Source organism: Saccoglossus kowalevskii, chromosome 8, assembly GCF_978046115.1.
Source record: "Saccoglossus kowalevskii chromosome 8, keSacKowa6.1, whole genome shotgun sequence".
Taxonomy (NCBI): domain Eukaryota; kingdom Metazoa; phylum Hemichordata; class Enteropneusta; family Harrimaniidae; genus Saccoglossus; species Saccoglossus kowalevskii.
In genome coordinates, this window is record NC_140648.1 from 14682748 (window position 1) to 14705526 (window position 22779).

The window sequence follows — 22779 nt, forward strand, 5'->3', positions numbered from 1 at the left end:
GTTGACCACACAAGTCTGAATTACGTTTTGTTTATTTGTCATAGAAAATAAGCTAATATTATTTTATTTGAAAATAGAGAGACCTGGTGCATGGACAAGCATATTAATATTCAGCAAATAACTCTCCGGGCAGCTGCGCCACAACCAAAATCACTACCACCACCAATAGCAACAACACAATTTTTCCAATCATTGATACTAAATAACGATCCATTATGTTTTAATGGCATTTAAACGGTAAAGAAATATGTGACACCCGTCATTGTCGCGAGACAATCGAATCACTTCAAGTTCTATTCCCATGGCTGAGTTGTCTAGGACCCTCATCGCGTCGTTCTCGCAGTGACGGGGCGGGTGTATTAGCAGCGGCGATGTAGCGTCCGAGGGGGTTGGAAACAGAACAGTCTTGTCCATTTTCTTTTCTCAGACATACAAGTCCTGCTTCATGGTCCTGCTTTGTCGCAATAAATCGCCAAGTGAACATGTGTAAACTGTTCCTGTCTTTCGTCACAAATTCATGTAGAAATTGGCACAAATGCACAAGACTTCGACATAAAAGTGCTTTCCACTTCAAATTATTTTATTCAAAAACTCAGTATGGTTCCGAGTGAACTAAACTTGAACCCGCGCCCGCCCCACATACCTACAGATTTGTTCTAATTGAACCTTCTCTCTTGGATCGTAGTTTTTTGCTGTGTTTCACCAACAGGATTACTACGTGCGATCACGTCCCTGACAACTGATAAAAAATAAATCAATACAGGGTGAGATTAGAGGGGCTAATCCCAACAACGCCTATAAGTAAACCCTTATATCATTTCATCCCACTTTGACTTCATTTTGAGTTGATTCAATGTGTAATTTTAACCGATTCTGCGATTTATTTTCACTGCCACTCATTAACATGCACGCTAATCGCACCGACAGAGCGATTAGAATCAATGATCAGATTTGTTATTATGCCAGGTGTTCGTACCACGGCAGTGCACATATTATGCCAGCACACTCGTAATGTTTCTCGATTGGGGGTGAGAGACCACTGCGTCGAGTTGTCGTATGATTTATGCAGTTTCTTTGAATTGCCTGAATAAATCTCTTTAGCACCTAGTTAAATTCTCAACGAGGGTGGAAGAAAATGCATGTGGAATAAAAAGACCCTTTAGCGGAGCATCGCTAGTTTATCTTGCCGACCGATGAATGCTTCTGGCCTAAATCACGATATAGGCGAGACTATGGTCTGCCATGATTGGGCGCACTTGTAAATCAATCCTTCGTACCTGTTCAGTCCACACAGTCTTTTAGCTCCATTGAGAGACTGAACTCAGTTCAAAAAATTACAATCACATATGTTTTACTGTGTCACGTTGTTTGAGCATATTTTGGAGATTTCTGGACATGTTGGGTGAAACTGTACGTGTAGCAATTTCGCGTTTATTCGAATTGTTTTGTCGGTACTGGCCACTGGTGTTGTATTTTTACCGGACCATAAGCGGAGGACGACGCCCTCAAAGTAACTCGTCCATAATTATCTTTGTCAATAATATGGTTATTTACCACTTAATAGTGTTTGTATTCTACACATTACGGGTACTGTCTCTCCGGATGTTCTTCTCGTTGTTTATTTGCAAATTACGACACGGGCTTATGCGGGGAAGGTGGGGCGCTTTCAGATGCATCATGGGGAATTTGATAATAGACGTCAGTGACTCTGGGGGCATTGACCATGGCACTCACACATTTGAAGAATTATTCGTTTTTGTCTATTTCTGCACTCTTTCTCTTCTACATGACAAGTATTGTGAGTCCGTCAAATGCAATCTTTGGTTTTGGTTCCCATGTGCACCCTCGTCCCGGGAAAATGTATTAGACTAACAGTATTAACAATAGTGATCGGGCGTGTTTAGTGTGTGTACCATAGGGCGTGTTGGTAAGGGAGGAGGTCATGAACAATAGATAGTACATGTGCATCTTAAGTTGTGTTCGTTCGTTGTCAGGGTGTCAATATAGTATTAGCCTGAGATGAAGAGTATTGGTGAAATTTAACCAATTTTGTCTGTATTTGTTTTTTTTTAAGGTAACGATACTGGCCCTTAAATATGGCCCCATTCTAGCATTCCGAGTAGCCCTTCCCTACACTTTATGTAGCCACACATAATGTAACCACACGTTATGTAGCCCTTACTTTAACGCGAACAACACATACAACTCAAAATCCCCAAACGAAAGTAAAATTAAGTATATAATCCTTGAACTTGAGTTTCCGCTAGGAACGGCGAATATTGGATTATGATGAGAGTTCAGTGTCCCAAGCACAGTGCGCAGAGTACATTCAGAACATGGAAATAGTGCTGGATAAGCCAGTGTCAGAAACAGATCAGAAATAAACCCGAAATGTGGTCACCCGATAGGAATGCAATAGTGTATTCAGAAATGGATGTACTCTCTAGTAGAAAATGAACAGGTGTCACTGACACGGGGATAAAGAAACTCCCTCCCAGGGGCTGTTTTCCAGATGTCATTGCACCGCTTTACCGGCTCTGGCGCGAATCCAGGGATTGTGAAAACACACAATTATAACCCATGTTTTCCTTTTGTTGAGGAAAAAAGAGTGAAATGTATCCGGACAAAGTAAAGGTGTTGAGTAAACCGGTATTGAGTGTTGTATTTGTAGCGTGACGAAAACCGCAATGGAGGTATGACTCATACCGTGGTCCATTGCGAGTTCCAATAGAGTTACGTCATACTTGGCTAAGTAGTTCATTGACTTCTACATCATAAGATTGTATTACACCTGTCTTGTGTACATGCGGGTAATTTGTTTTCAATTTTTAAAGATAACCATCATAATTCATACTGCAATCTACTTTATTTTCACTTTTTGAGGAAAGCATGAATCAGTGAAAAATAAAATCCAGAGAAAATACCCTTTTTCTATATTTTACACTCGCCTAATAAAAAATCAGTGAAATAAACAGCCAACAAATAGACAGCCAAAATGAATTTCAGCGAAAATTAATTCTAACTAAAAGTATTTTACAGTGTTTGACATTTGCTGGAACGTTCACTGTAGTTTGGAAAAAAGAAAATGCTTTGATGTGTGACAATTTTAAAGTTAATCACCAATCCAATACGTTGCTGGTGATGATTTGTATCATGTATTTGTGTATTTGTTGGGTTACCCGTAGCAGACTCGACTTCAGCTAACATTCGCTTATTTCCCAGTCATTATGCATTATATTTGTATTTACATATATACATATTTGCACTTTGTTGTTCTCTCACTCTTGTAAAAAAAACACATATGTAACGTATTATCGTAAATAAACCAACAAAGATCTCCCAATTAGCGCTACTCCACGTTTTTTATGACGACTAATCAGCGAGAAAACAATTATTTCGGATAGCTGCTGATGTTTTGGGAAAAACAATCTGATTACTTTCATTATAAGGACTGTTTAAGTACCTACATACAACACTTAAACAATGTTTACATAAATAAGTTTCGATGGAGACTTTGGTATAGTATATACAAGAAACGATATTGGGCATGCTATTTCGTTTATTGGCAAAGTGTGGAATATTTTCACTATAAGTGTTTTTATCATTTGTGTTTTAAAGTCAAACCTCGATTATCCGAACACAGTGGCAGTGGCGTATTTGTTAATTGATCGAGTCGTTCGGATAAACGACTCGATCGTAAAATTAAAATAAAACATAAAATGAAGAACAATGCATGTAAGTTGAATTCATCTTATTAATTCATTCATATTAATACATTATATTTAATTAATTGCATGTGTACATTTCTACATTGTAAATATTATCCGATCGAAAATCGCACACAGCCGCCGATTGTGTTTTGTTGTTGTCAATTATTGCGTTTGTAAAATAAATAATTCATGTCCATGAAGTAAATGTATTTTTGTCAAGATTGTTACAGTCCAGGCATAATGTTCGTAAGTTACCCGAAGAAATGATCCAGGCACTGTTGTTTGACAAGGTTTAGGTGGCACACGCGCACTAAACAGTATCAGTTTGATGAAATCACGACTCATGCGCATGCGCCCTGGTTCGTACCAGTAATTCAATGCACATGCGCCCTCAATTACTGATCGATGTGTACTCGTAATGTAACTTGAAAGTGAATGTTAATTTGCAAAGCAATGTGTTTCATTTAAAATAAATTACAATCCAGTAAAACGAACACAAATATTACAAAGTACTGAAGGTTCTACTTAATATCCACACAATATCCACGGTCGATGGTCGCCACTTGCCCACGGATTAGATTTAATAGAAAATCAATAAATTCAAAGAAATTATTTATGTTGACTCACTAACAGCAGGTGTAACAGACGTAAAAATGTAGGTAGTTGGATGGAAATCCCCGAGTATAAATATTACAATCAATATAAAGTACTCTGTTTCACATTTTCTGGACAGTGAGCCGGGCATTGATTACACAGATCGATCGATCGAATCGTTATTTGTTTCATGTTATACATATCACGAGATTCAAATATTTATGTCCCTTACATTAGGTCATTGTGGTCACTAAAAGGTCATCCCTTTACCCACAATGCGTTTGGACGACCACGTGTGAAGAGTGACGTTGTGCGTTGATGGCGGTGGGTACAAAATGGAGAACAAATAAATGAGCCCGATTCAGAAGTGTTAATATAGTTTCATGCTCTAACCTTGAAGCCAAATATACTCTAATATACTCATTATTTTTCGGGAGCTATTGGTAATTTAAGTCGTCTACAATTATTTAAATAAATATATTATTATTATTATTTGGAACTTTCATCGAGTGGCGGATTTACTGACTAAGTACATCCCCAATTTGCCGTTATTCAGACGCGCATGTCACATAATGCAACGAGACAATGACGTATGAACTTGCTGTATAAACTTTGACACGCCCCGCCGATCCGAGTAAAATCATTGAATGCAAACACATCTGCCAGTGTGTGGATTAGTACAATCTATACCTATCAACGAATAAAGAAATAAAGCTTCAGGAGAATTTCCTGAATTTAATAATTTATAATTTGTTATCTGCTATCCCTTATTATAACGGATTATTTCCTAGTCGTTATCTGCAAAACATCGTCGAAAACTATCTCAACTACAACATTAAATCAAACACAACGGTTCATAAGAAAAGGGACGAACACATGTTATTTGCAAAAATCACATAACGCAACACAATGTTAACACAATAGAACCCATGGCCTAAGAAAAAACTCAGAATTAGTTTTCGTCTGGGATGAAAACCTTTATTTATATTCACGTTTCCAAATATCACGTCACGTGAACGGCGGGCGAGATTTGAAGTAATGCTCGATATGTGAATTCCCATGTTGTTGTCGTTGATACCTGATGATTAAAAAATGCGTTAGGTCTGCTGGGTCGTGCATAATAAAAGTTGTTATTGCTTCACCACCATGAAACATACGCTGTAAAACACACTAAATCACAGGCGTTGTTGTCCAACAAATCATAAAATTCGGTTTAAACCTGAGATACGCATTCATTAGAGATTATCTTACCATCACCACCGCATCATCATCACCGTGGCCGGTTACCAGGACCACGAAAGAAATTAAACGCGAAAACAAAGTATGCAAAACCACACCTGACTTAAACTGCAACATTGGGCGTTTATCTGCACTCGCATGTCTCAGCATATATACATTTTCATAAGATATTGTTTGCATTAGTTTTATCTCAGTTTTTTTATCATCCATAAATCAGGTTTTTTTCTCAAGCAGACAGAAAGTCGGACAGAGCAGCATAAAACTATTCTTACGTGTTTGTGATTAAAATGCGGGGTTAAGATGCACAACATTTTATGACCCGTGAAAGGTCAAAGGAAGATGCACATAAGCGGGTTCCGCACCTGTCTACCCATAACACTCATTAGAACGCTTCCATGGCCCGCCAACTCATAACGCATTGTTAAAAGTACGATGAACAAAGATAACGAGTAAAGCATTATAGAAGAGCTCATTCGGCACGGCCCATTAATTTGTATTACGTCGTCCAGTAATTTGTTATCTGAAAACCATTATTCAGGTGTCATTTACCGTATTAGTTACGATCTTCATATGTCTGGGAGAGCGAAAATTAAATGGCCTCTAACCCGAAATGGACAAGATTACGTGTCTGATAATTCTAACCAATGCCCTATAAACCGACAATGGTCCGTCCCTTAGAAGTTAAATGTTACTCTGATATATGGCGCTATTTTGACAGCACCAGTCTCCGTGAAGCGCCCGTTCGAATCTCATGTATTTTATATGCGTTGTATACGTCGGATGGGACCATTACCGAACACGCTGCTGATCGAAGACTGTGGCGAATTGTTGATAACGATCACTTTTTAAAAACCACGTTAAATATATTTCAACATAATACATGTAACTAACCCGGGGAAACACTATCACAAACATCACACAAAAGCGGCAGAATGAATGATGACATTTTAACTGGACCTTTTCTACGCTTTTCTGTTCCCAGCTCAGAACAAAACGTGCTGTAACCAGAAGTATCTATTTCAAATGAAATATTTAATATTTCACTGGGGGAAAGCTGGGATTTAACAACTTTTTATACGCAAAAGGTCTCACGAAGTTATTAGCTTGTATAAATGTTCATAATTTCGGAAATTCAGTTTCCTCTCTCGTCTACATGTTGTGCATGTCTTTTGTTTTCTTTATTCATTAACTGAAATGAACAACAATCTGATTGCACTTAGTGAAAGTAAATTCATGATAATGATTTCTAGAATTTAGGACATTTAAAGTATATTTTATAAATAAAGAATGAATGAGTGTCGCAAATAGAAAGATAATGAAGTATAATGTTTATATCATCTTAAAATATGTCCGCTCAATAAAGGCGATATTTAGAAATAATCATTTCACCTTTTTCGTCGAGAAACATTTACAGCCAAAGAAAAAAGATAAAATATACATTGGCGTCGAGTGGCACACATACAATCCTAAAATGGAACGCTTCAAAATATGTCTTAACGTGTTTTACGATTCCCAGTGGACGCCATGTCTAAATGAAACTGATTTCGTAATGAAACGCGCCAGTAACCTGAGTCAATATAAGATGTTGATATCATTATGGAACGTGCGAGGTGTTTTCTGTCCTTGCCGATAACACTGTCCTCGTAATTTGCGTCTGGCCGTAAGAAAACAAACCAGCATTCAAAACAAATCCGAAACCATCGTCATCTCCATAGTTGATAGATATAACAGGCGAACTACCAATTCACGTCCCCCCCCCCCCGTACGTGCGTTTTGTCAATCTCTCTGTTAGTCTCTAAAAAGTAGGAAATGAATGCTGACAGTCTTGGGTCATAACAAGCTGTTCCCAAACGTTCACGAATAATAACTGTCGTTAGCAGTACATCTTTTATTAAAAGACTCAGCCTTGACGCAAAACAATTGAACCCATCTTTTGGGAATTTATATTTACCAAACTATCAGGACAATACATGTTGTTGTAGTGTCGTTGTCTCTATTGTGACGGTGTCGTCAGCGGGGCGGCCGCTTGTTGTCATAATGTTATGGAAAAGTGTGAGTGTTTGCGTCAATCCCCGCCGCAAATGAATCAAGAATTTGAATAGAATAGAATTAATATTATTCGTTGTCGCCGTGGTAACAATGCGTAGTTATGACCAATCAAAGATAAAATTTAACTTTTCCAGCATTGTTTGAACATTCCTTGTAACTGCTACATGTGTGAAGAAGAAAAGTTGACATATATTGTAAAACTTTTCATTAAACCAAAGTAATGCCCGTTTTCGGTGTAGCATAGTAAATAGTTTACAAATGAATATTTTCACATTTAAATAAATATAAATTAAGATTCAGCCAAAACGCTAACTATCACTGCCCTAATAACGTAATCAACTCATGTCATTGTTTCCCTCACAATTGGATAATACCTATCTTTGAAAACTAAAGTGGAGCGTGCGAAACGTTTCCCCGTCATCGATTCATAAACAACACAAACACAATTTGTTGAATAAATGTAATTGATATGAACTCATGTGGAAGTCCGTTTTTTTCATCAAAGTCTACCTTTATGAATCCTTGACCTGTCATGTGATAGAGAGTGGATTCAATGCTGGTACGTCCATGGTACGCTCTATTTCCACTGTCTTCTTCTCCACGCCCTGTTGAGTAAACTATATTCACGGTGACACGAGTTGGGTTTTAGAGAGCTCCACGACTACGCACCTTATGACAAAGTCATGCTGCCTATGAATATTGCTATAAATATTTTTTTCTGGAGTTTATTTAATTGCAACGTAGTTGTATTTCTGTGCACGTTTTGATAAATGCACTTACTCACGCAGCTTATCACTGTGGCAACACATCCCTGGCTGTATTCTGAAAAAAGAATCCGCCGAAATCCAGAACCCAGAAATATGATCATTTTGTCGGTACATTTCTCCGCGAGGGCGGTGTCAAAAAACAAGGATTGGACATGCCGACCGATAATGAAGTGGTGATGGATAAAATCCACTAGCCAGTAGTCAACGTGTTCATTCGCACTAAGGGTGGGACCATATATATGAATGGAGCGAAAAGGCGTATTTTGTTCCCCCAACCGAAGGTGGAGAATACACTTACTCCATCCTTATGACGAGTCAAACGGGGCTCGGCTCAATAAAATGCAATGTATCTGACTCTTCTGACTCGTCTTTCTCTCTCACTCGAAAATAGGATGTATCACACAAGCACGCCGACTTGGTCGTCCCTCGCATCTTGATACTTCAAGTGTGTTTACGGCGAACGTTAACGAGTGTTTAAACATTCTACTTGAAGTTCAAAACAATTGATATTATATGACATAGCTCTTTGTTACAAATAATAAAGTGTCACATTAACTTCGCGACGATCGATTAAGATTATCGGCACATTAGCATGTTACACGTGACAGTGGCTGTCAAATGTCATGCCAAGACTTTCAATAACAGACTTAAATGCAATGAACATGTTCTTGTCTATAGGGTCATTTGGGGATATTTGGTGCCCAAATTTCACTTTACACGGATTTCACATAATTTGATTTCCCATTTCTGACGCCGGCATCTTTAACAATAATAATAACAACGTCAACAACAACAATAATAATAATATTAATAATACAATGTAATACTCCAAAAAAAAAAGAAGGAAATATTGGTAAAAAAAAAGAAATCTTTGAAAATGTGTGACATAATTGACAATTACAGTTCTTTGTATAGTTAAATGTATTCTACTTTTAGGTTGTATATGTCAATGGCTAAATTACAACAGCAATAAATTGTGCTCATATATAGTTTTGATCCGTTTTCTGTTGATTAACTCTTTTATGATTGTTGTCAAGGTTCCATTTATCAGAATAGTATTGTTTGTTCAGTAGTTGTTATTTCGCCAGATTTGAGGTGTTATTTTGGTTGTTATTAGTCAGTGACAGTCCTCCAATTCTACAACGTATTATACGAGCGTTATACCGAAGTTTAAAACACAGAATATAGTCCTCGCCGGCCTATTGTGGGAACACACGTCATAACGAAAATGCGTCGCAGTGAAAATCGGAACGGCGTACTCTGGGACCCATCTAGAAGTTTTTAAAATTATTCACGCGCAGTATAGCAGTATGCTTGACATGTTTGATGTTGCTACCGTAGGTAAAACACTTAAAGAAAGTGATTGCGGTTATATGTGGACCCAATCAGGTGAGACTGGGAACCTCTAAGCCAGGGGCAACTACGTGTTCCATCAATAGTACGGACAGGGTGAAGACCACCTAAACCAGAGAGAAATATGTACGGGGCATAGTACGGAAAGGTGAGGGCCATGATCCAAAAAAGAAAGATTATGCGTTCCCCGAATCGACAATAATTCGGATGGGTGTGAGGACACTTAAACTGAACCCCCAAAGGTAATGGGCTCGTCCTCCGTCGAAGTTCTTTGACCAATACTTTATGTTGGTAACTTTATTTCGTACTGCGTCAACTGACACACAGGTGGACATAGTTTCCTGTGTCCTTGTAAAACAGGTTCGGATTAGCCTGATTTTATAAACCAACTAGTAATCCTTTATCATGTATCTAGACTGCGTGGCGGACTGCACGTTCACATGTAGTTTGAATTTCAATGAAATAGGACAACGTGTTGCAGCATATATGCCCTATTTGTTGAACGTTTTATCATCAAAGACTCCCCGAAGCAGTTCGATAGTCGCCAGAGAGGCTAAACAATAAACAGCAAAAACCCACACAATAAAAGAGAATTTTCAACCGGTATGATCTAATCGTCTATTAATAGTAACGTTACTAAATCCGCTAAATCAACCCATGGGGAATCGCCCTCAAAAATCAGCACCCGAATGTAAAGAAATGCTTGATGGATCAGTTGGGGTCATCCTGGGACACGATGACGTCAGGATAAACAGGTAAAATGTTGAAATAAACCGTCTGAAACTCTCATTGAGAAAAGGTATTACAAGTTGCAATGGGATGGGATTTGGAAATCTGAACCAGGTCAGGTCGGAACATGAGAGGGAATAGTTACGTCAGAAATAATTATAATTGGCGGTCACCTTGACATTTAATAGCTGGGAAACTATCCTGTTCCAGTACTGTCAAGGAAAGATTTGATATTCGTGTTTAAAAGTGTACGGGGTGGCGGTAATTACCTTTCTCGTCGTACTGTTCGGACTGTTATATCACACAAACTGACAGGGAGGTCGGTCATCATCGAATGCCCACTGTACATGGGTAGCCAAGCCTGGTGACTTCGCCGATTACGACTCGGAAGTACGTGTCGGGTTTTCACCGCAAATGCAAGCGCATTCCTGTAGGAGGGGTAAAATGAGACGCGGTCTCGTTCACCGCAGGTGCACCTTTTTTCACACCTCTGTAGATGAAATAAAGAAAAACGACACTTTTCGTCTATTTATTTCTTTTATTTGTTTCGTGTTGTGTATTGCCAATGCTCTATGGAATCTGTCAGCAAGTCTGAAGTGTCGGTTTTCTTTACGGGTGTCAAACCGTGGCTTCACATAGGTCCTTGGTAATATGGTAGTTTTCACACCTGTACAATGCCTATGTGCAAACGAATTGACTTTTTTGTTCTCCCCTTGGCTCGACAGCTAAATTCTTTACAAACCATCGGCAGAATTTCAACACATTGCTGGAGACAATACAATTAATTGACCAACTAGGTTTCAAATAGCGCCAGGGGTCACCCAATGTCATGCCCGTTTGCGTATACACAAATTACAACGGTTACTCAATAGTGGAGAAAGTCGTTGTAATTGCAACGTTAGACCTTAACCCGGGGATGAAAGTGCACCGACATGCCGGTGGCTTGTAAGTTTTCTTATGGACAGTAATATTTCTGGTCTGGTTAGAAATGTCCAAGTAGTGGGAGTTTCATAAGGTGTCAGGTGACAAGAAGGGGTGAGCGAACGGGCGGTTTTGCGACATTCTCACGTAGAACTTAAAACTAAATTAAATTCGCACACACAATTCAGCCCTCGCATTCCACGTATCGGTTTCAAAGTACTGAACTGTATTCAAAATAAAACCCACAGACAAATATTCTGAATAAACAAATACCGACAAGAGCACGTGTTACCATGGAAATAATCGCCGAAAAAAAACCCACATCAGAACATAGACCTTAGAAAAGTTTGTGATCTGATCTGAATAACAAAAACGGGTTTGTTGAAAGTGATAAGAAATTTAACCCGACCAGATTCTGTTGGTTGGGACATACTAGTAGAGCCTTTGAGTGTCTATGGTTGAGATGAAAACCGGGGATGGAAAAATAGGATGGTCAAAAGGTAACGCTTGTGGATAGGTGTCACATGAGGGCGGTATATAATTTTCCGGATAAGAGGACACTTCACGCCTACACAAAGCCCCGTTTTCTATATATTTCCATAATAAAATAGTACTTTAGAAAAATACTGAATTACTATATTTCACTTTATGTTAAAGTGCGGTAGTCGTCGTGCCGCGTCCTGTTCGATATGGGACTCATAGCGACGTATACAACGCGTGTAAAATACATTGTTTATTTACATGAAATTCGAACACCCTTTAAATTGTGATAAAACGAATATATCAACTACGTCTGTGATTGACTTATTCCTAGCATAATCAAAGTTTTGAAATCTCGGTCATACCGCGGTTAGTAATCGTGTACTACTGGCATTTTTTCAGTATTACTTACTTACTTACTCATATCCATACCATGAGAGGGCGCACTGGCTTACCCTCCTTACTACGGCAGTACAACCAATAGGTAGTCCTGATGCAAATTACACAATAAGTGTTATAAGTCAGACTTTTAAATAGAGCATAACAAATATTAGTACAAACTTTACATACAGATCTCGTTAATACATAAGACAAACGAGTAATGTACTTAATACAAACACAAACAACTAATACAATGTATTAGTAGTCTGAGATACAAACAACAGTTCAGTTTATATAGTATCCCGGGGAATAGTATACAAAAACAAAACATAAATCAGCATCCCGACGGTGCATGAATGTCTCGTCATTGATGGGTGAATTCGTCTTATTGAGAGAGGGTTAGGGGGTCGTTCCAATGCCTCTTCTTTGTAGTGACATTAGTTTCGCCATAACGCTATTTCGTCGCAGCGTAGTTTCACTTTAGTTCCATTATTATACTGAGTAATACTCGTAACATCCGTTTCGCCCCGATTGTTTCCAGTGTTTCGTTTCAATGCTCTTCGTCACAGCGTCAGTTGTTCACCCCAATGATTTCCTCAGTGTTTTACCCTAATGTTATTTCGTCCCGGTGAGAGTAGTTTAATCCCCGACTGTTTCTAGGGTCTCCATTGACACGTGATATACCACGCGTTTTTATTAGTTACATCATGAAGGTAGAAAAGTAAGAAACGGCTTAAAACAACTGTAACCCAAGTGTCCGGGGAACCACTGGCGCTCGGTCACTGAGACAGATTGAGTAAAATCGTGCTCACAAATTCGTTGCTTGGTTTTTCGGAAATTATAGATTTGTGACCACCGCTTCAATTTAACTGTATTATACATTAACTTATTCAAATCGTAAACTTATTCACGACAATATTAGAAAACAAACGCAGTTCGCGCAATGAAAAGCCCGCAGTAAATTATACGCCCATTCCAATGCAACCACTTATGTTTACTCGGCTCTCTGTGATCATATGGTGCTATGCATTTATTTTAAAGCAGAAATTATTTATATTTGTCCGAATTCAGCAAGTGTGTGAAAACAAACGCGTAGACCTTACTTTATCTATGATATTTGAGGGCAGGCTTTACGGGATATAACCAATGAAAGTAGTACACGTGATAGCTTACCGTTTTCACGTAAGCTAGGGGGATCTAAACACCAGCTGTCGCTAACATGGCCGACAAATCCGATGACAGCAGTCAGCTTCGGCGACGGAGAACGAGGACCAATGAAGAGGGCGACGATTCGGATGAAAACAACCCGATGGGCAAAGCGAAGGTCGCAGACAGTCATGACGAGAAAGAAATAAAAACTAAAAACAACGGTCTTATGGAGCTTGAACCCGGAACATATTGGCTGACGCGGATCGTGTTTTTGAGGTCCCTCGCCATTATTTATTGTGAGTACTCCATGGTACATGTACTACCGACTATGCACGTACTAGTGTCCCAACCCTGCCTCCGAGTCGGCCAGCTGGCTTCGGTCTGTTTGAACATGCTGTACCGATTTCATCCTTATTTTAACGCCATGTGCGGAGAATGTTACCTAAGCTTCTCCCAAATTCCAACTTAAAGGGCGGTGGTCATTGCGCAGCGCGAGTTCGAATTTTACACGCGTTGTATACGGTGCTATTCAAAGTAGTACACATGTCTTACTTACTCTCCGGCATACACCAATACTATACATAGATCAACATTTATCATAGCGAATTTCATAATTTTACAAGTCCATAAGCAATTAAAAGTACATTTTGCTTCTTTCATTTTTTCTGATATGCTACTAATCATATCCCTTTCTAAGGTCTATGTATTAATCAAAGTCAGTTAAACCAGAGGCACATTTCTTAGGGTTTGCAATGCGCATAGTACTGTATGGTGACATCATGCCAAGATTCCATTCAAGTCTCATCTCGTAGATAGCGAGACTGATGCTACGACCTTCTGACATGAAATAGGCGGTTTGTAATAATCAATAAAACATGTATTACCACATTCATAGTGAAAAAATGTAATACATCGAAAATGTACAGAAAATATAGTTATCATATTTAGTCATTTGGTTACTAAATAATAACTGTTATATCTGATGGCCAATATGCAATTGTTTTTATGTTAAAAGTTCATCAAAATCAATCATTTCTGAAATACCTCGTCTGTATCTCAGTCATGCATAGACAGATTTTGTTCAAACTTGGTATGTACATTGAATTTTATGGCATCTTAATGCATGTCACTTTGTCAAATTGTCTCGAAATGGCCAACTGGTGATCATTTTGTTTTAAAGAATGCAATTTTGAACTGTTTAATATGTTCTCTGAGATTTACTCATTCATCTGTTAAATAATTTTTTTTCAGCTGTAGCATTCTTGGTAGCATTGCATCAAAACCGGGCTTTACTCGGAAAAAATGGTTTACTTCCAGTAAACGTGTTCATGCTCCAAATCAAAGAACATTTCCAACATGATATTCATCAGTGTCTTAATGCTGTACCAACCATACTGTGGTTTTGTGACATCAATGATGTAGACTTTTATCTTGATGCTATAGCAACAATTGGATTGGTGTTAGCTATCTTGGTGACTGTTTGCGGATGTAGCAATATGGTTGTTATGACATTGCTGTGGATACTGTATCATTCGATTGTCAACGTTGGGCAGAGATGGTGAGTACATCAAATGGTACAGACGTAGACACCAAAAATACACCAAATATTTTTCTTATTTTATAAATTTGATGTCAAAAATTAAATTTTGAAATGATCTGAGCCGCATCCAATCAGTAATCAGTGTTGCAAGATACAAAAGAATGTTCCAATAGTAAATCACAATTTTTTTATGAGTAACTTACTTACCTCACTGCCAGCTTTTTCACTATGATCAGAATACAATGTATTTTAATGATGAAACAAATTTACTTCTTTTCCATTTTTTTATTCAGGTATTCATTTGGTAAGTAGTTAATGATATTCTGATAATGATGCGAGTCTGTTTGACATAATATATTGAACATTCTCTGGTCAATTTTATTTCATGTTTCATCAGATTATTTTTAGCCAGATGTCGGGCATTTTGGTTCTAAATTCATACTCTTTCTTTGGCAGGCACATTTCAATATATAAAGATTTGTTTTCAATATACCGATATGATTTGAAATGGCAGACTGGCAGCCATTTTGTACAATATTTGAGTCTATACCTATTTCTCAGACTCATTTTGGCCAATTTTGTACAGATACATAATATAGTATGTATGTATATTGAGCCTTGAAATTTAATATTTGAATCTCATTCTATGCTGATTTCAGTTATGTTCGATATGAACATCATATATATTTTTTTCATTAATTTGTATAACCCAACTATGCAGATACTTAGTATACCACTTGAGCATGACAAGGTGGGTGAATTTTTACATTTCACAGGATGGGAATCTCAGCTTTTGGAGACTGGGTTCTTAGCAATATTCATGTGTCCGTTGTTAACATGGAGACAGATACCACGGAAGACACCCACACCACTGGTTACTATACTAGGCTATCGATGGCTCATATTTAGAATCATGCTAGGTGCTGTAAGTAATGAACCACACAAGGTTTGCTGTGCTGTTCATTTATTCCATGGCCTTATTCTTATGCGAGAACCCACAATAATTCATCTGATCCATGACAAGAACATTCAGTTATTGGCCTTAGCAACAATTGTTACTATGATCTCATTCTCTTAGAACAATTTTATTTTGCTGCAATAAAAATTACATTAATCAAAATTCAAGTACCACTTTATACATGTACCAGCCCCCCCAAATATGCCTATAATGACATGAATGTTGATTATGACATTATTTATGATAATTAATTAAATTAATGTCATAATAGGAGTAAAATACGATAACTCTGGAAAGTATAATCTTACATTTATTAGTGTATTTACCTGTACATACTGATATGAAGAATCAGAGTGCTCACCTTCTCTTTAATTACCTAATGTCTAGAAATTATAATTAAATAGTTTAAATAAAATTAATTATTTTGTGTCATGATATTTATTATTATGTTTTTCAGGGTTTGATTAAAATCCGAGGTGACCAATGCTGGAGAGACTTAACTTGTATGAACTATCATTATGAGGTATGTATGTCATTACTTTCTTTTAAAAAAAACAAACATGATTCTGGTGGTCACACATGTAGTAAAAACCAAAGCACCAGTTTTGTACTTTTTCATATCAAATGATGAAAGGTCAATTATAGGTCAAATACTGCAATTGTATTCCACTGTTTCAATAGAAGTTATTGTTATCCACAACACACAAATGGCTGCTTAAATTTGGGAAATTTTTCATTTTTTCATAAAACTTGCTACTAATAAAACAAATATGGTAATTGTACTCTTCTGCAGAATTAGAATTATATAATTTGTAATACCATTAACTAGGTAACCCAAAACAAGTAAAAAGGATCAACATGGCTAATTAGAGAATGACGGACATTTTTAAATCACTACAAATTCTGATTTTTTTGAAAGCCTTTACAGACTAGATTTGTTATTTTTTTTGTATGGTATTCTTGTAATTTCACCCCCAAAATTTGTACCAGCTTAAATAATGCCAAGGATGCTATGAAAACTATCATTAATCCCTGGATTCTGAATATAATACATGAAATTGACTCTCATAATTCAAAAACTAGTTTGGATGCCCATATTTTCTTTGGACTTTAAAATAGTCACAGCCTATAGGTATCATGATTGTCAATAGTGGGTTTTCAGTTGGTGTACAATTTGAGTAATTGACAAGATTTTGTGTTTTTTTACAGACTCAACCTGTGCCAAATCCCATCAGTTATTACATGCACCAAGAACCTGAAATCTTTCATAAATTTGAAACTCTCGTCAACCATTTCATTGAGCTGGTGGCACCATTCTTGATTTGGATACCATGGCGACCAGCCATCATTCTTGGAGGCCTTTTCCAGGTGTTGTTCCAGGTAAGAAATGATGAAATTAATTGGTCTGGCGACAAATTGTGAAACATTGGAAAACTGAACCTAGACTGCCTGAAGGTCTTGGTGTTTAATCACTAAATCAAACATAATTATTTTAATTACTTGCATGTATTTTAGTGAATCTTTTTAATTCATTTTTGAGACTGATGAATAAGATTTCTCCTGAACTTGTAATGCTTACAGAGCTCAGGGAAAGGTTTTATATAGATTAAAGAAAGTGGGAATGCAAACTTTGGGAGTGGTTGATTTTAACTATAGAATAGATTAAAAAAACATTCATTGATATTAACAATAATTCTAGCAATGCTGATCTACTGATCTGCAATACTGTAAACCACTTAATTTTTGCTACATGTATTAGGAATTTTCGCCATATGATGATTTTGTGCTGACTCTGTGCTAGAGTTCCCAGGAGACATTTTTATCACTGCAAAATTACATGATTTTAAACTGACGTTACTGTAAAGTGACTAATTTTCACTGGGTTTAAATTTCGCTGATTTATCATTTCTGACATATTCAGTAGGTTTTAAATTCACGGTTTTATCATTTAGATAATGTGTTCTATGCTAAATTTTACATATTCACTGGGTTTTAATTTAACGCATTTTCCAGTCAGCAAAATAAACAAAATTAAAACCCAGTGAATAATTGACCCCTTTACAGTATATGAATTATTGAAAATTTTCCCTCACAAAATCAAATCTGTTTACAACAGGTGGTTCTTATCATCAGTGGTAATCTGAGTTTTCTGAACTGGCTGACTATTTTACCATCTCTGTGCTGTATGGATGATAAGTTCTATGCTTTCTTATTCTCCAATTCAGAAGGATGGGCCAAACACAAAGTGTGTATGATACAGCGGGAAGCAAGAACGGGTACTGGACCAAGAACTACATGGGGTAAATTCATGTGACACTTGTCGTTGGAGGTCAGGGGTTGTCGAGCACCATGCTTTTGAAATTCTTCTACCATTATTTTTAACACAATTGTACACATGTTGGATGGGATCTATATCAAACATGATGAATTGTTTTCACGACCACCATCCTTTAAAGATGTGGGGATTATTTTTTTTTCTTTATTTGATCTATTATATGAAAGTGAAGTGAGCAAAAATCACAAATTACATGTACAATTAACCCTCAGTCATTTACCTGCATGCGCTACTAATAGAACAAATACAGTATATCACAAACTTCCAGAATGTCTACACAATGTAATAGAGCTGGTACAGTAATTAAAATCTCTGAATGAAATGACTCTATCAATTATGAATTAAATTATAACACCACTTTTTTTCTTTGCTTACAAAAACATCATTTGTTTAATATCAAAGATAATGTTTATGTATGGGATAACTATTCGTTGGGAGTACCGTTTACAAAGCATATCGGATGTCAAATGAATTTGTTTTCTTCTCAGGAATGTATGTTCGTCGTGTTGTTAGTATTTCGCTTGGTATCCTGATAGCCTATCTGAGTATACCAGTTGTGCAGAATCTGCTCTCCAAGTATCAAGCCATGAATACATCATTTGATTCACTACGATTGGTCAATACATATGGAGCATTTGGAAGGTTGGAAATTTATTCATCTTTGTACATTTCAAATCTTGTTGCTCTATTGAAATTACTCTCTCAGCCATTATGTTTCATAAACCAATACAGCAACATTCTCAGGTGAATTACTGGCAGTGTCATTGACATCGTCTGTAGACTGTTATGTGGTCAGAACTGTTCGATCAAACCATTTTTATGTTCATCATGTTCAGCAGCAGTGTTACATCAACTTTTGAGGGAAGGAAATTTCACTAGAGGTAAAATTGGTAACTTTCAAATCAGCCTTCAGAACGACAAAAACAATTGCATAACATTGGCTACATTAGAAATAGAGCTAATTCATTGAAAACAAAACAAAATAACCACACCACAACACAACAAGTCACATCAACAACTCCTGGCAACAATACTATGTGACCTGGTGTATGAGAAACTACACACATTTAATTTAATTTGCTTTGCCATATATACCAATGGATGAAGTAAATTAATAGGGAAATCTTTTATAGATATTCTATGCAATCACTAATATTAGTTTACATTGCTTTTTGATGTTTGATTCAATTTGTTTTAATTACAAAACAATATCAGAATATGTTGGGTTTTTAAGCTGACAATTTTTAAGTAACTACAAAATATAAATTGCTTTAATTTCACAAAAGACAAACTATTGTGAGTTTCGGAAAAAAATGCGTCAGGGAGTCAGTGATGACTTTCACCATATTTATGATTCTCCGCAATTTTACCATGTAAACAGTAGGTCAATTTGTAATTTCAGCGTCACCAAGGAGAGAACTGAGGTGATAATACAGGGCACTTTAAGTGAACGTCCTAGAAGTCCAGAAGCTGTCTGGTTGGAGTATGAATTCAAATGTAAACCTGGTAATGTTACCAGGAGGCCATGTTTAATATCACCATATCACTATCGACTTGACTGGCTCATATGGTTTGCTGCATTCCAGGTTAGGATATTCTAGCAGTATTTATAGATGGCAATAGATAGAAGAAAACAATTTTAGCTTTTTGAGTGATTTCCATCAAACCTGAAAATTGTATTGTGTTTGATGTCAGTAGCATTCTCTCAATGTTCAACACTGAGGGCGCTGTCTATGTCATCAGTGAATAATGCATAATAATGCAACAATATGTGTTTTAAACCATTGATCTAAAGTTTTAAATTGTTTGTTCTATGTCGCGAGTTTTTTTTGTAAAATTATACATCATTGTTACAATATTAAAGTAACAGAAATCTTCAGCTTTGCAAAGCCTTGCTCACTTAGGATGAATTTAAATGATTCAACTTTCATCCATGCACAGTGATAAATGATGAAGATATTCACAATCATATTCCATGAACTTGCACAATTTGTGAAAAATGGAATTCATATATCTGCATATGAAATCTACACATGTGTTAATTAATCAAATTTGTTTTGACCAATAGCAGTGTAGTTTGTATGTAATTATGGAAACAAGAATGAGCGAGGTTACCACAGATTTTCTTTTGAAGATGGAATATGTGTATACATTATTATGCAAGGATGCTTCAAAAAACGTATTTAAAATGTGTTTGTCTTGCGATTTGTTGTGATCTGTGGGATCTTCAGCATACTTCATCATAGATTATAAAACTATAATGATATGTCACACTTATAAATACATATTTGTTTCTCAATTACATAGAATTATGAATCAAATCCCTGGTTGCTCCACTTAGCTGCCAAGTTTATGGTAAATGATGAGAGCACATTGGATCTTATCGCATATAATCCATTTCAAGATACTGATCCACCACGGTAAGAAAATCTTCTATTTCTAGTTCAAGATATCTTAAATCACCAGTACAATTTTTTCTAAGCTGAGCAGCAAACCTGTTTTTCAAAGTAGCCGTCATCAGTGTGAGTTTGCTAACTGTTGCTAAAGTGATTGTTTTTGAGAGAAAATTTCATTGAATGTAATAAAATATATTATTATACATCTATCACTGTAACGCCATAAGTTACAGCAAGCTGTAATTTTGCGGCATTTTACAGGGTATTTTTATCCTACCATATTAGGAAAGGCAAATTCCAAATATGGAATGATTATTTGTGTAAGCATCCTCTAATAATAAAAACAAACATGGCTGCCACCAGAGTTTGACTGGATTCAACACAAAGGAGTTTGCTGATTCTGTTCTAAACATTTTTGATTTTGGCATTCCCATGGTGTATCCTTGGAAGAAAAGATGTATAATAATAAGGTATATTACAAAAATACCCCAAAGTATGCACTCAGACAGTATGCCACACACCGACCTCCGCTGCACGTCGGTCAATACTCCAGCTGTACTATCTTTGTGCATACTTTGAGGTATTCTCGTAATATCCTCATAATATCCTGAATTTGTTGGTCTCTTTTGTCAGTGCAGACACCCATATTTAGTATATTATATATGAAAACGTACAGCCAACATTTTAGCTGACTGATTGATATTATAATTTGTCACCAGATACATACGTATGGAACATTATAGATATACATTTACAAAAATTGGTAGTGAATCGGCCAAGCGTGGTCAGTGGTGGGACAGAACCAAAATCGCAGACTACCTGCCGCCAGTATCATTAAATGATATAGTGCCATATTTGAAAAGAAGAGGATACGGAGTTCCTAAATTACGCGGCAAAGTGAAATTAAAAGATAAGAAAATAGAAAAGAAAACTTGATAATGTTAATTCTGGGCTTCTTTAGGCCAGACTTTTATTACCCCTTGTTTCGCGAACCCTCCAAATGAACAGGAACCGAAAATGAAATAAAAATAAAATTTTATTTCAGCATAATTTCTCGCGCCTGCCGACTTGTAAGTGCAAAAAATTGCTAAAAAAAATTATTTTTATCTTCATTTTTTCCCACTAGCATAACAAATCCAAGTTGCATTTTCGTGGGAGTATCATGATCAAAGTACCGAAGTCTCGTGCAGATGAGAAACAAGGTTATACATGGAATAAAATTTTATTTCATTTCTTCTCTCCGATCAATGATCTCACTTACAATTCTTTGAGAATCACACAAATCTAATGGAAAAAAAGAATTAATTTTATTTTTTTTTCGCCCTCAAAAAAATTGCCTTATAAAAACTCGAGAAACAAGGAATAAAAAAAAAGTCTGGCCTTAACGTTTAGTTTTGAAACGCTGTACTTTCAAAAAATATCATTACCGTATAAAAAAAGTGAAATACAATTTATAAAGTCTGTTACCAGTAGTTAACTTGCATTTCGTCATTACTGCAGTATACTCTAGTAGATACATTTTCCATTGCTGCCTCATGAGGGCGCTGTTTATATCTAGACTAGATACCGTACCTCACAATCATATCATTTTGGTGAATATTTTTTTTATATAGTGGTGTATTATTTATCAATTAAATATTTCTGGGATAAAGTCACTTTTACATAATCTGCTGTTGTGTAATATATCTGTATGTAATATGTATATAGTTTGCAGACATCCACTAAATGACTAAAAGAGCGATGATCATTGTGTCATGTATGCGTGAGATATGGGTCTCTTATAAACCAATATGGCAGCTTTGACTGTTGTGCAGACCAACAAGTCTAAATTGAGATAAGCTTTAATTAGGTAATTTTGTTGGCGATTTGAAGGTATCGAATGAGGTCACCGCGATAATTAGTGCAAGTCATACTTGGGTCAAAACTTGTATTCGTAATTTAAATACATTGTAGATAAGTGCATTGGATTGTGGGAAAATCAATGTTTATCAACACAAATGTTGCACATGCGATGACCACTGCTTTTTAAATTTTTATTGAGTATTCTATTTTCTCCAGTCATTGTGTCGCTGTTCACCTGGTCTAGTATGTGACGATTGTATTTGTAAAAGTCAACGTGATGATGAGAATGATGTAATTATCTTTATTTCATTTTGATGGTATTGATAATATCTGATT

General features: G+C 36.5%; 2 protein-coding genes across 2 annotated transcripts in view; one reads left to right on the plus strand and one right to left on the minus strand.

Moving 5' to 3' along the window:
- LOC100367276 (transcription factor Sox-10-like) overlaps window positions 1-10817 on the minus strand; it is a 29950-nt gene extending 19133 nt beyond the window's left edge. The window contains exon 1 of the mRNA XM_002737831.4: window positions 10711-10817. The gene's annotated coding sequence lies outside the window, so the exon portion shown is untranslated. The remainder of the gene's footprint in view (window positions 1-10710) is intronic.
- A 2569-nt stretch (window positions 10818-13386) lies between these two features.
- On the plus strand, window positions 13387-22267 carry LOC100367133 (lipase maturation factor 1-like). Its single transcript, XM_002737830.4, has 11 exons — window positions 13387-13668; window positions 14624-14930; window positions 15206-15216; window positions 15689-15837; window positions 16328-16393; window positions 17080-17250; window positions 17987-18170; window positions 18694-18847; window positions 19608-19791; window positions 20513-20625; window positions 21321-22267. Exons 1-11 carry the CDS (start codon window positions 13443-13445, stop codon window positions 21535-21537), a joined length of 1782 nt encoding a protein of 593 aa, XP_002737876.2. The 5' UTR covers window positions 13387-13442; the 3' UTR covers window positions 21538-22267.
- The last annotated feature ends 512 nt before the right edge of the window (window positions 22268-22779 follow it).

Bases quoted from the DNA above. Each gene is read 5' to 3' on its own strand.
- LOC100367133 (XM_002737830.4), top strand. From the start codon at position 13,443: ATGGCCGACAAATCCGATGACAGCAGTCAGCTTCGGCGACGGAGAACG. The intron at 16,394-17,079 runs GTATGTATGTCA...GTTTTTTTACAG, and splicing joins GTATGAACTATCATTATGAG to ACTCAACCTGTGCCAAATCC. The intron at 19,792-20,512 runs GTTAGGATATTC...TCAATTACATAG, and splicing joins TATGGTTTGCTGCATTCCAG to AATTATGAATCAAATCCCTG.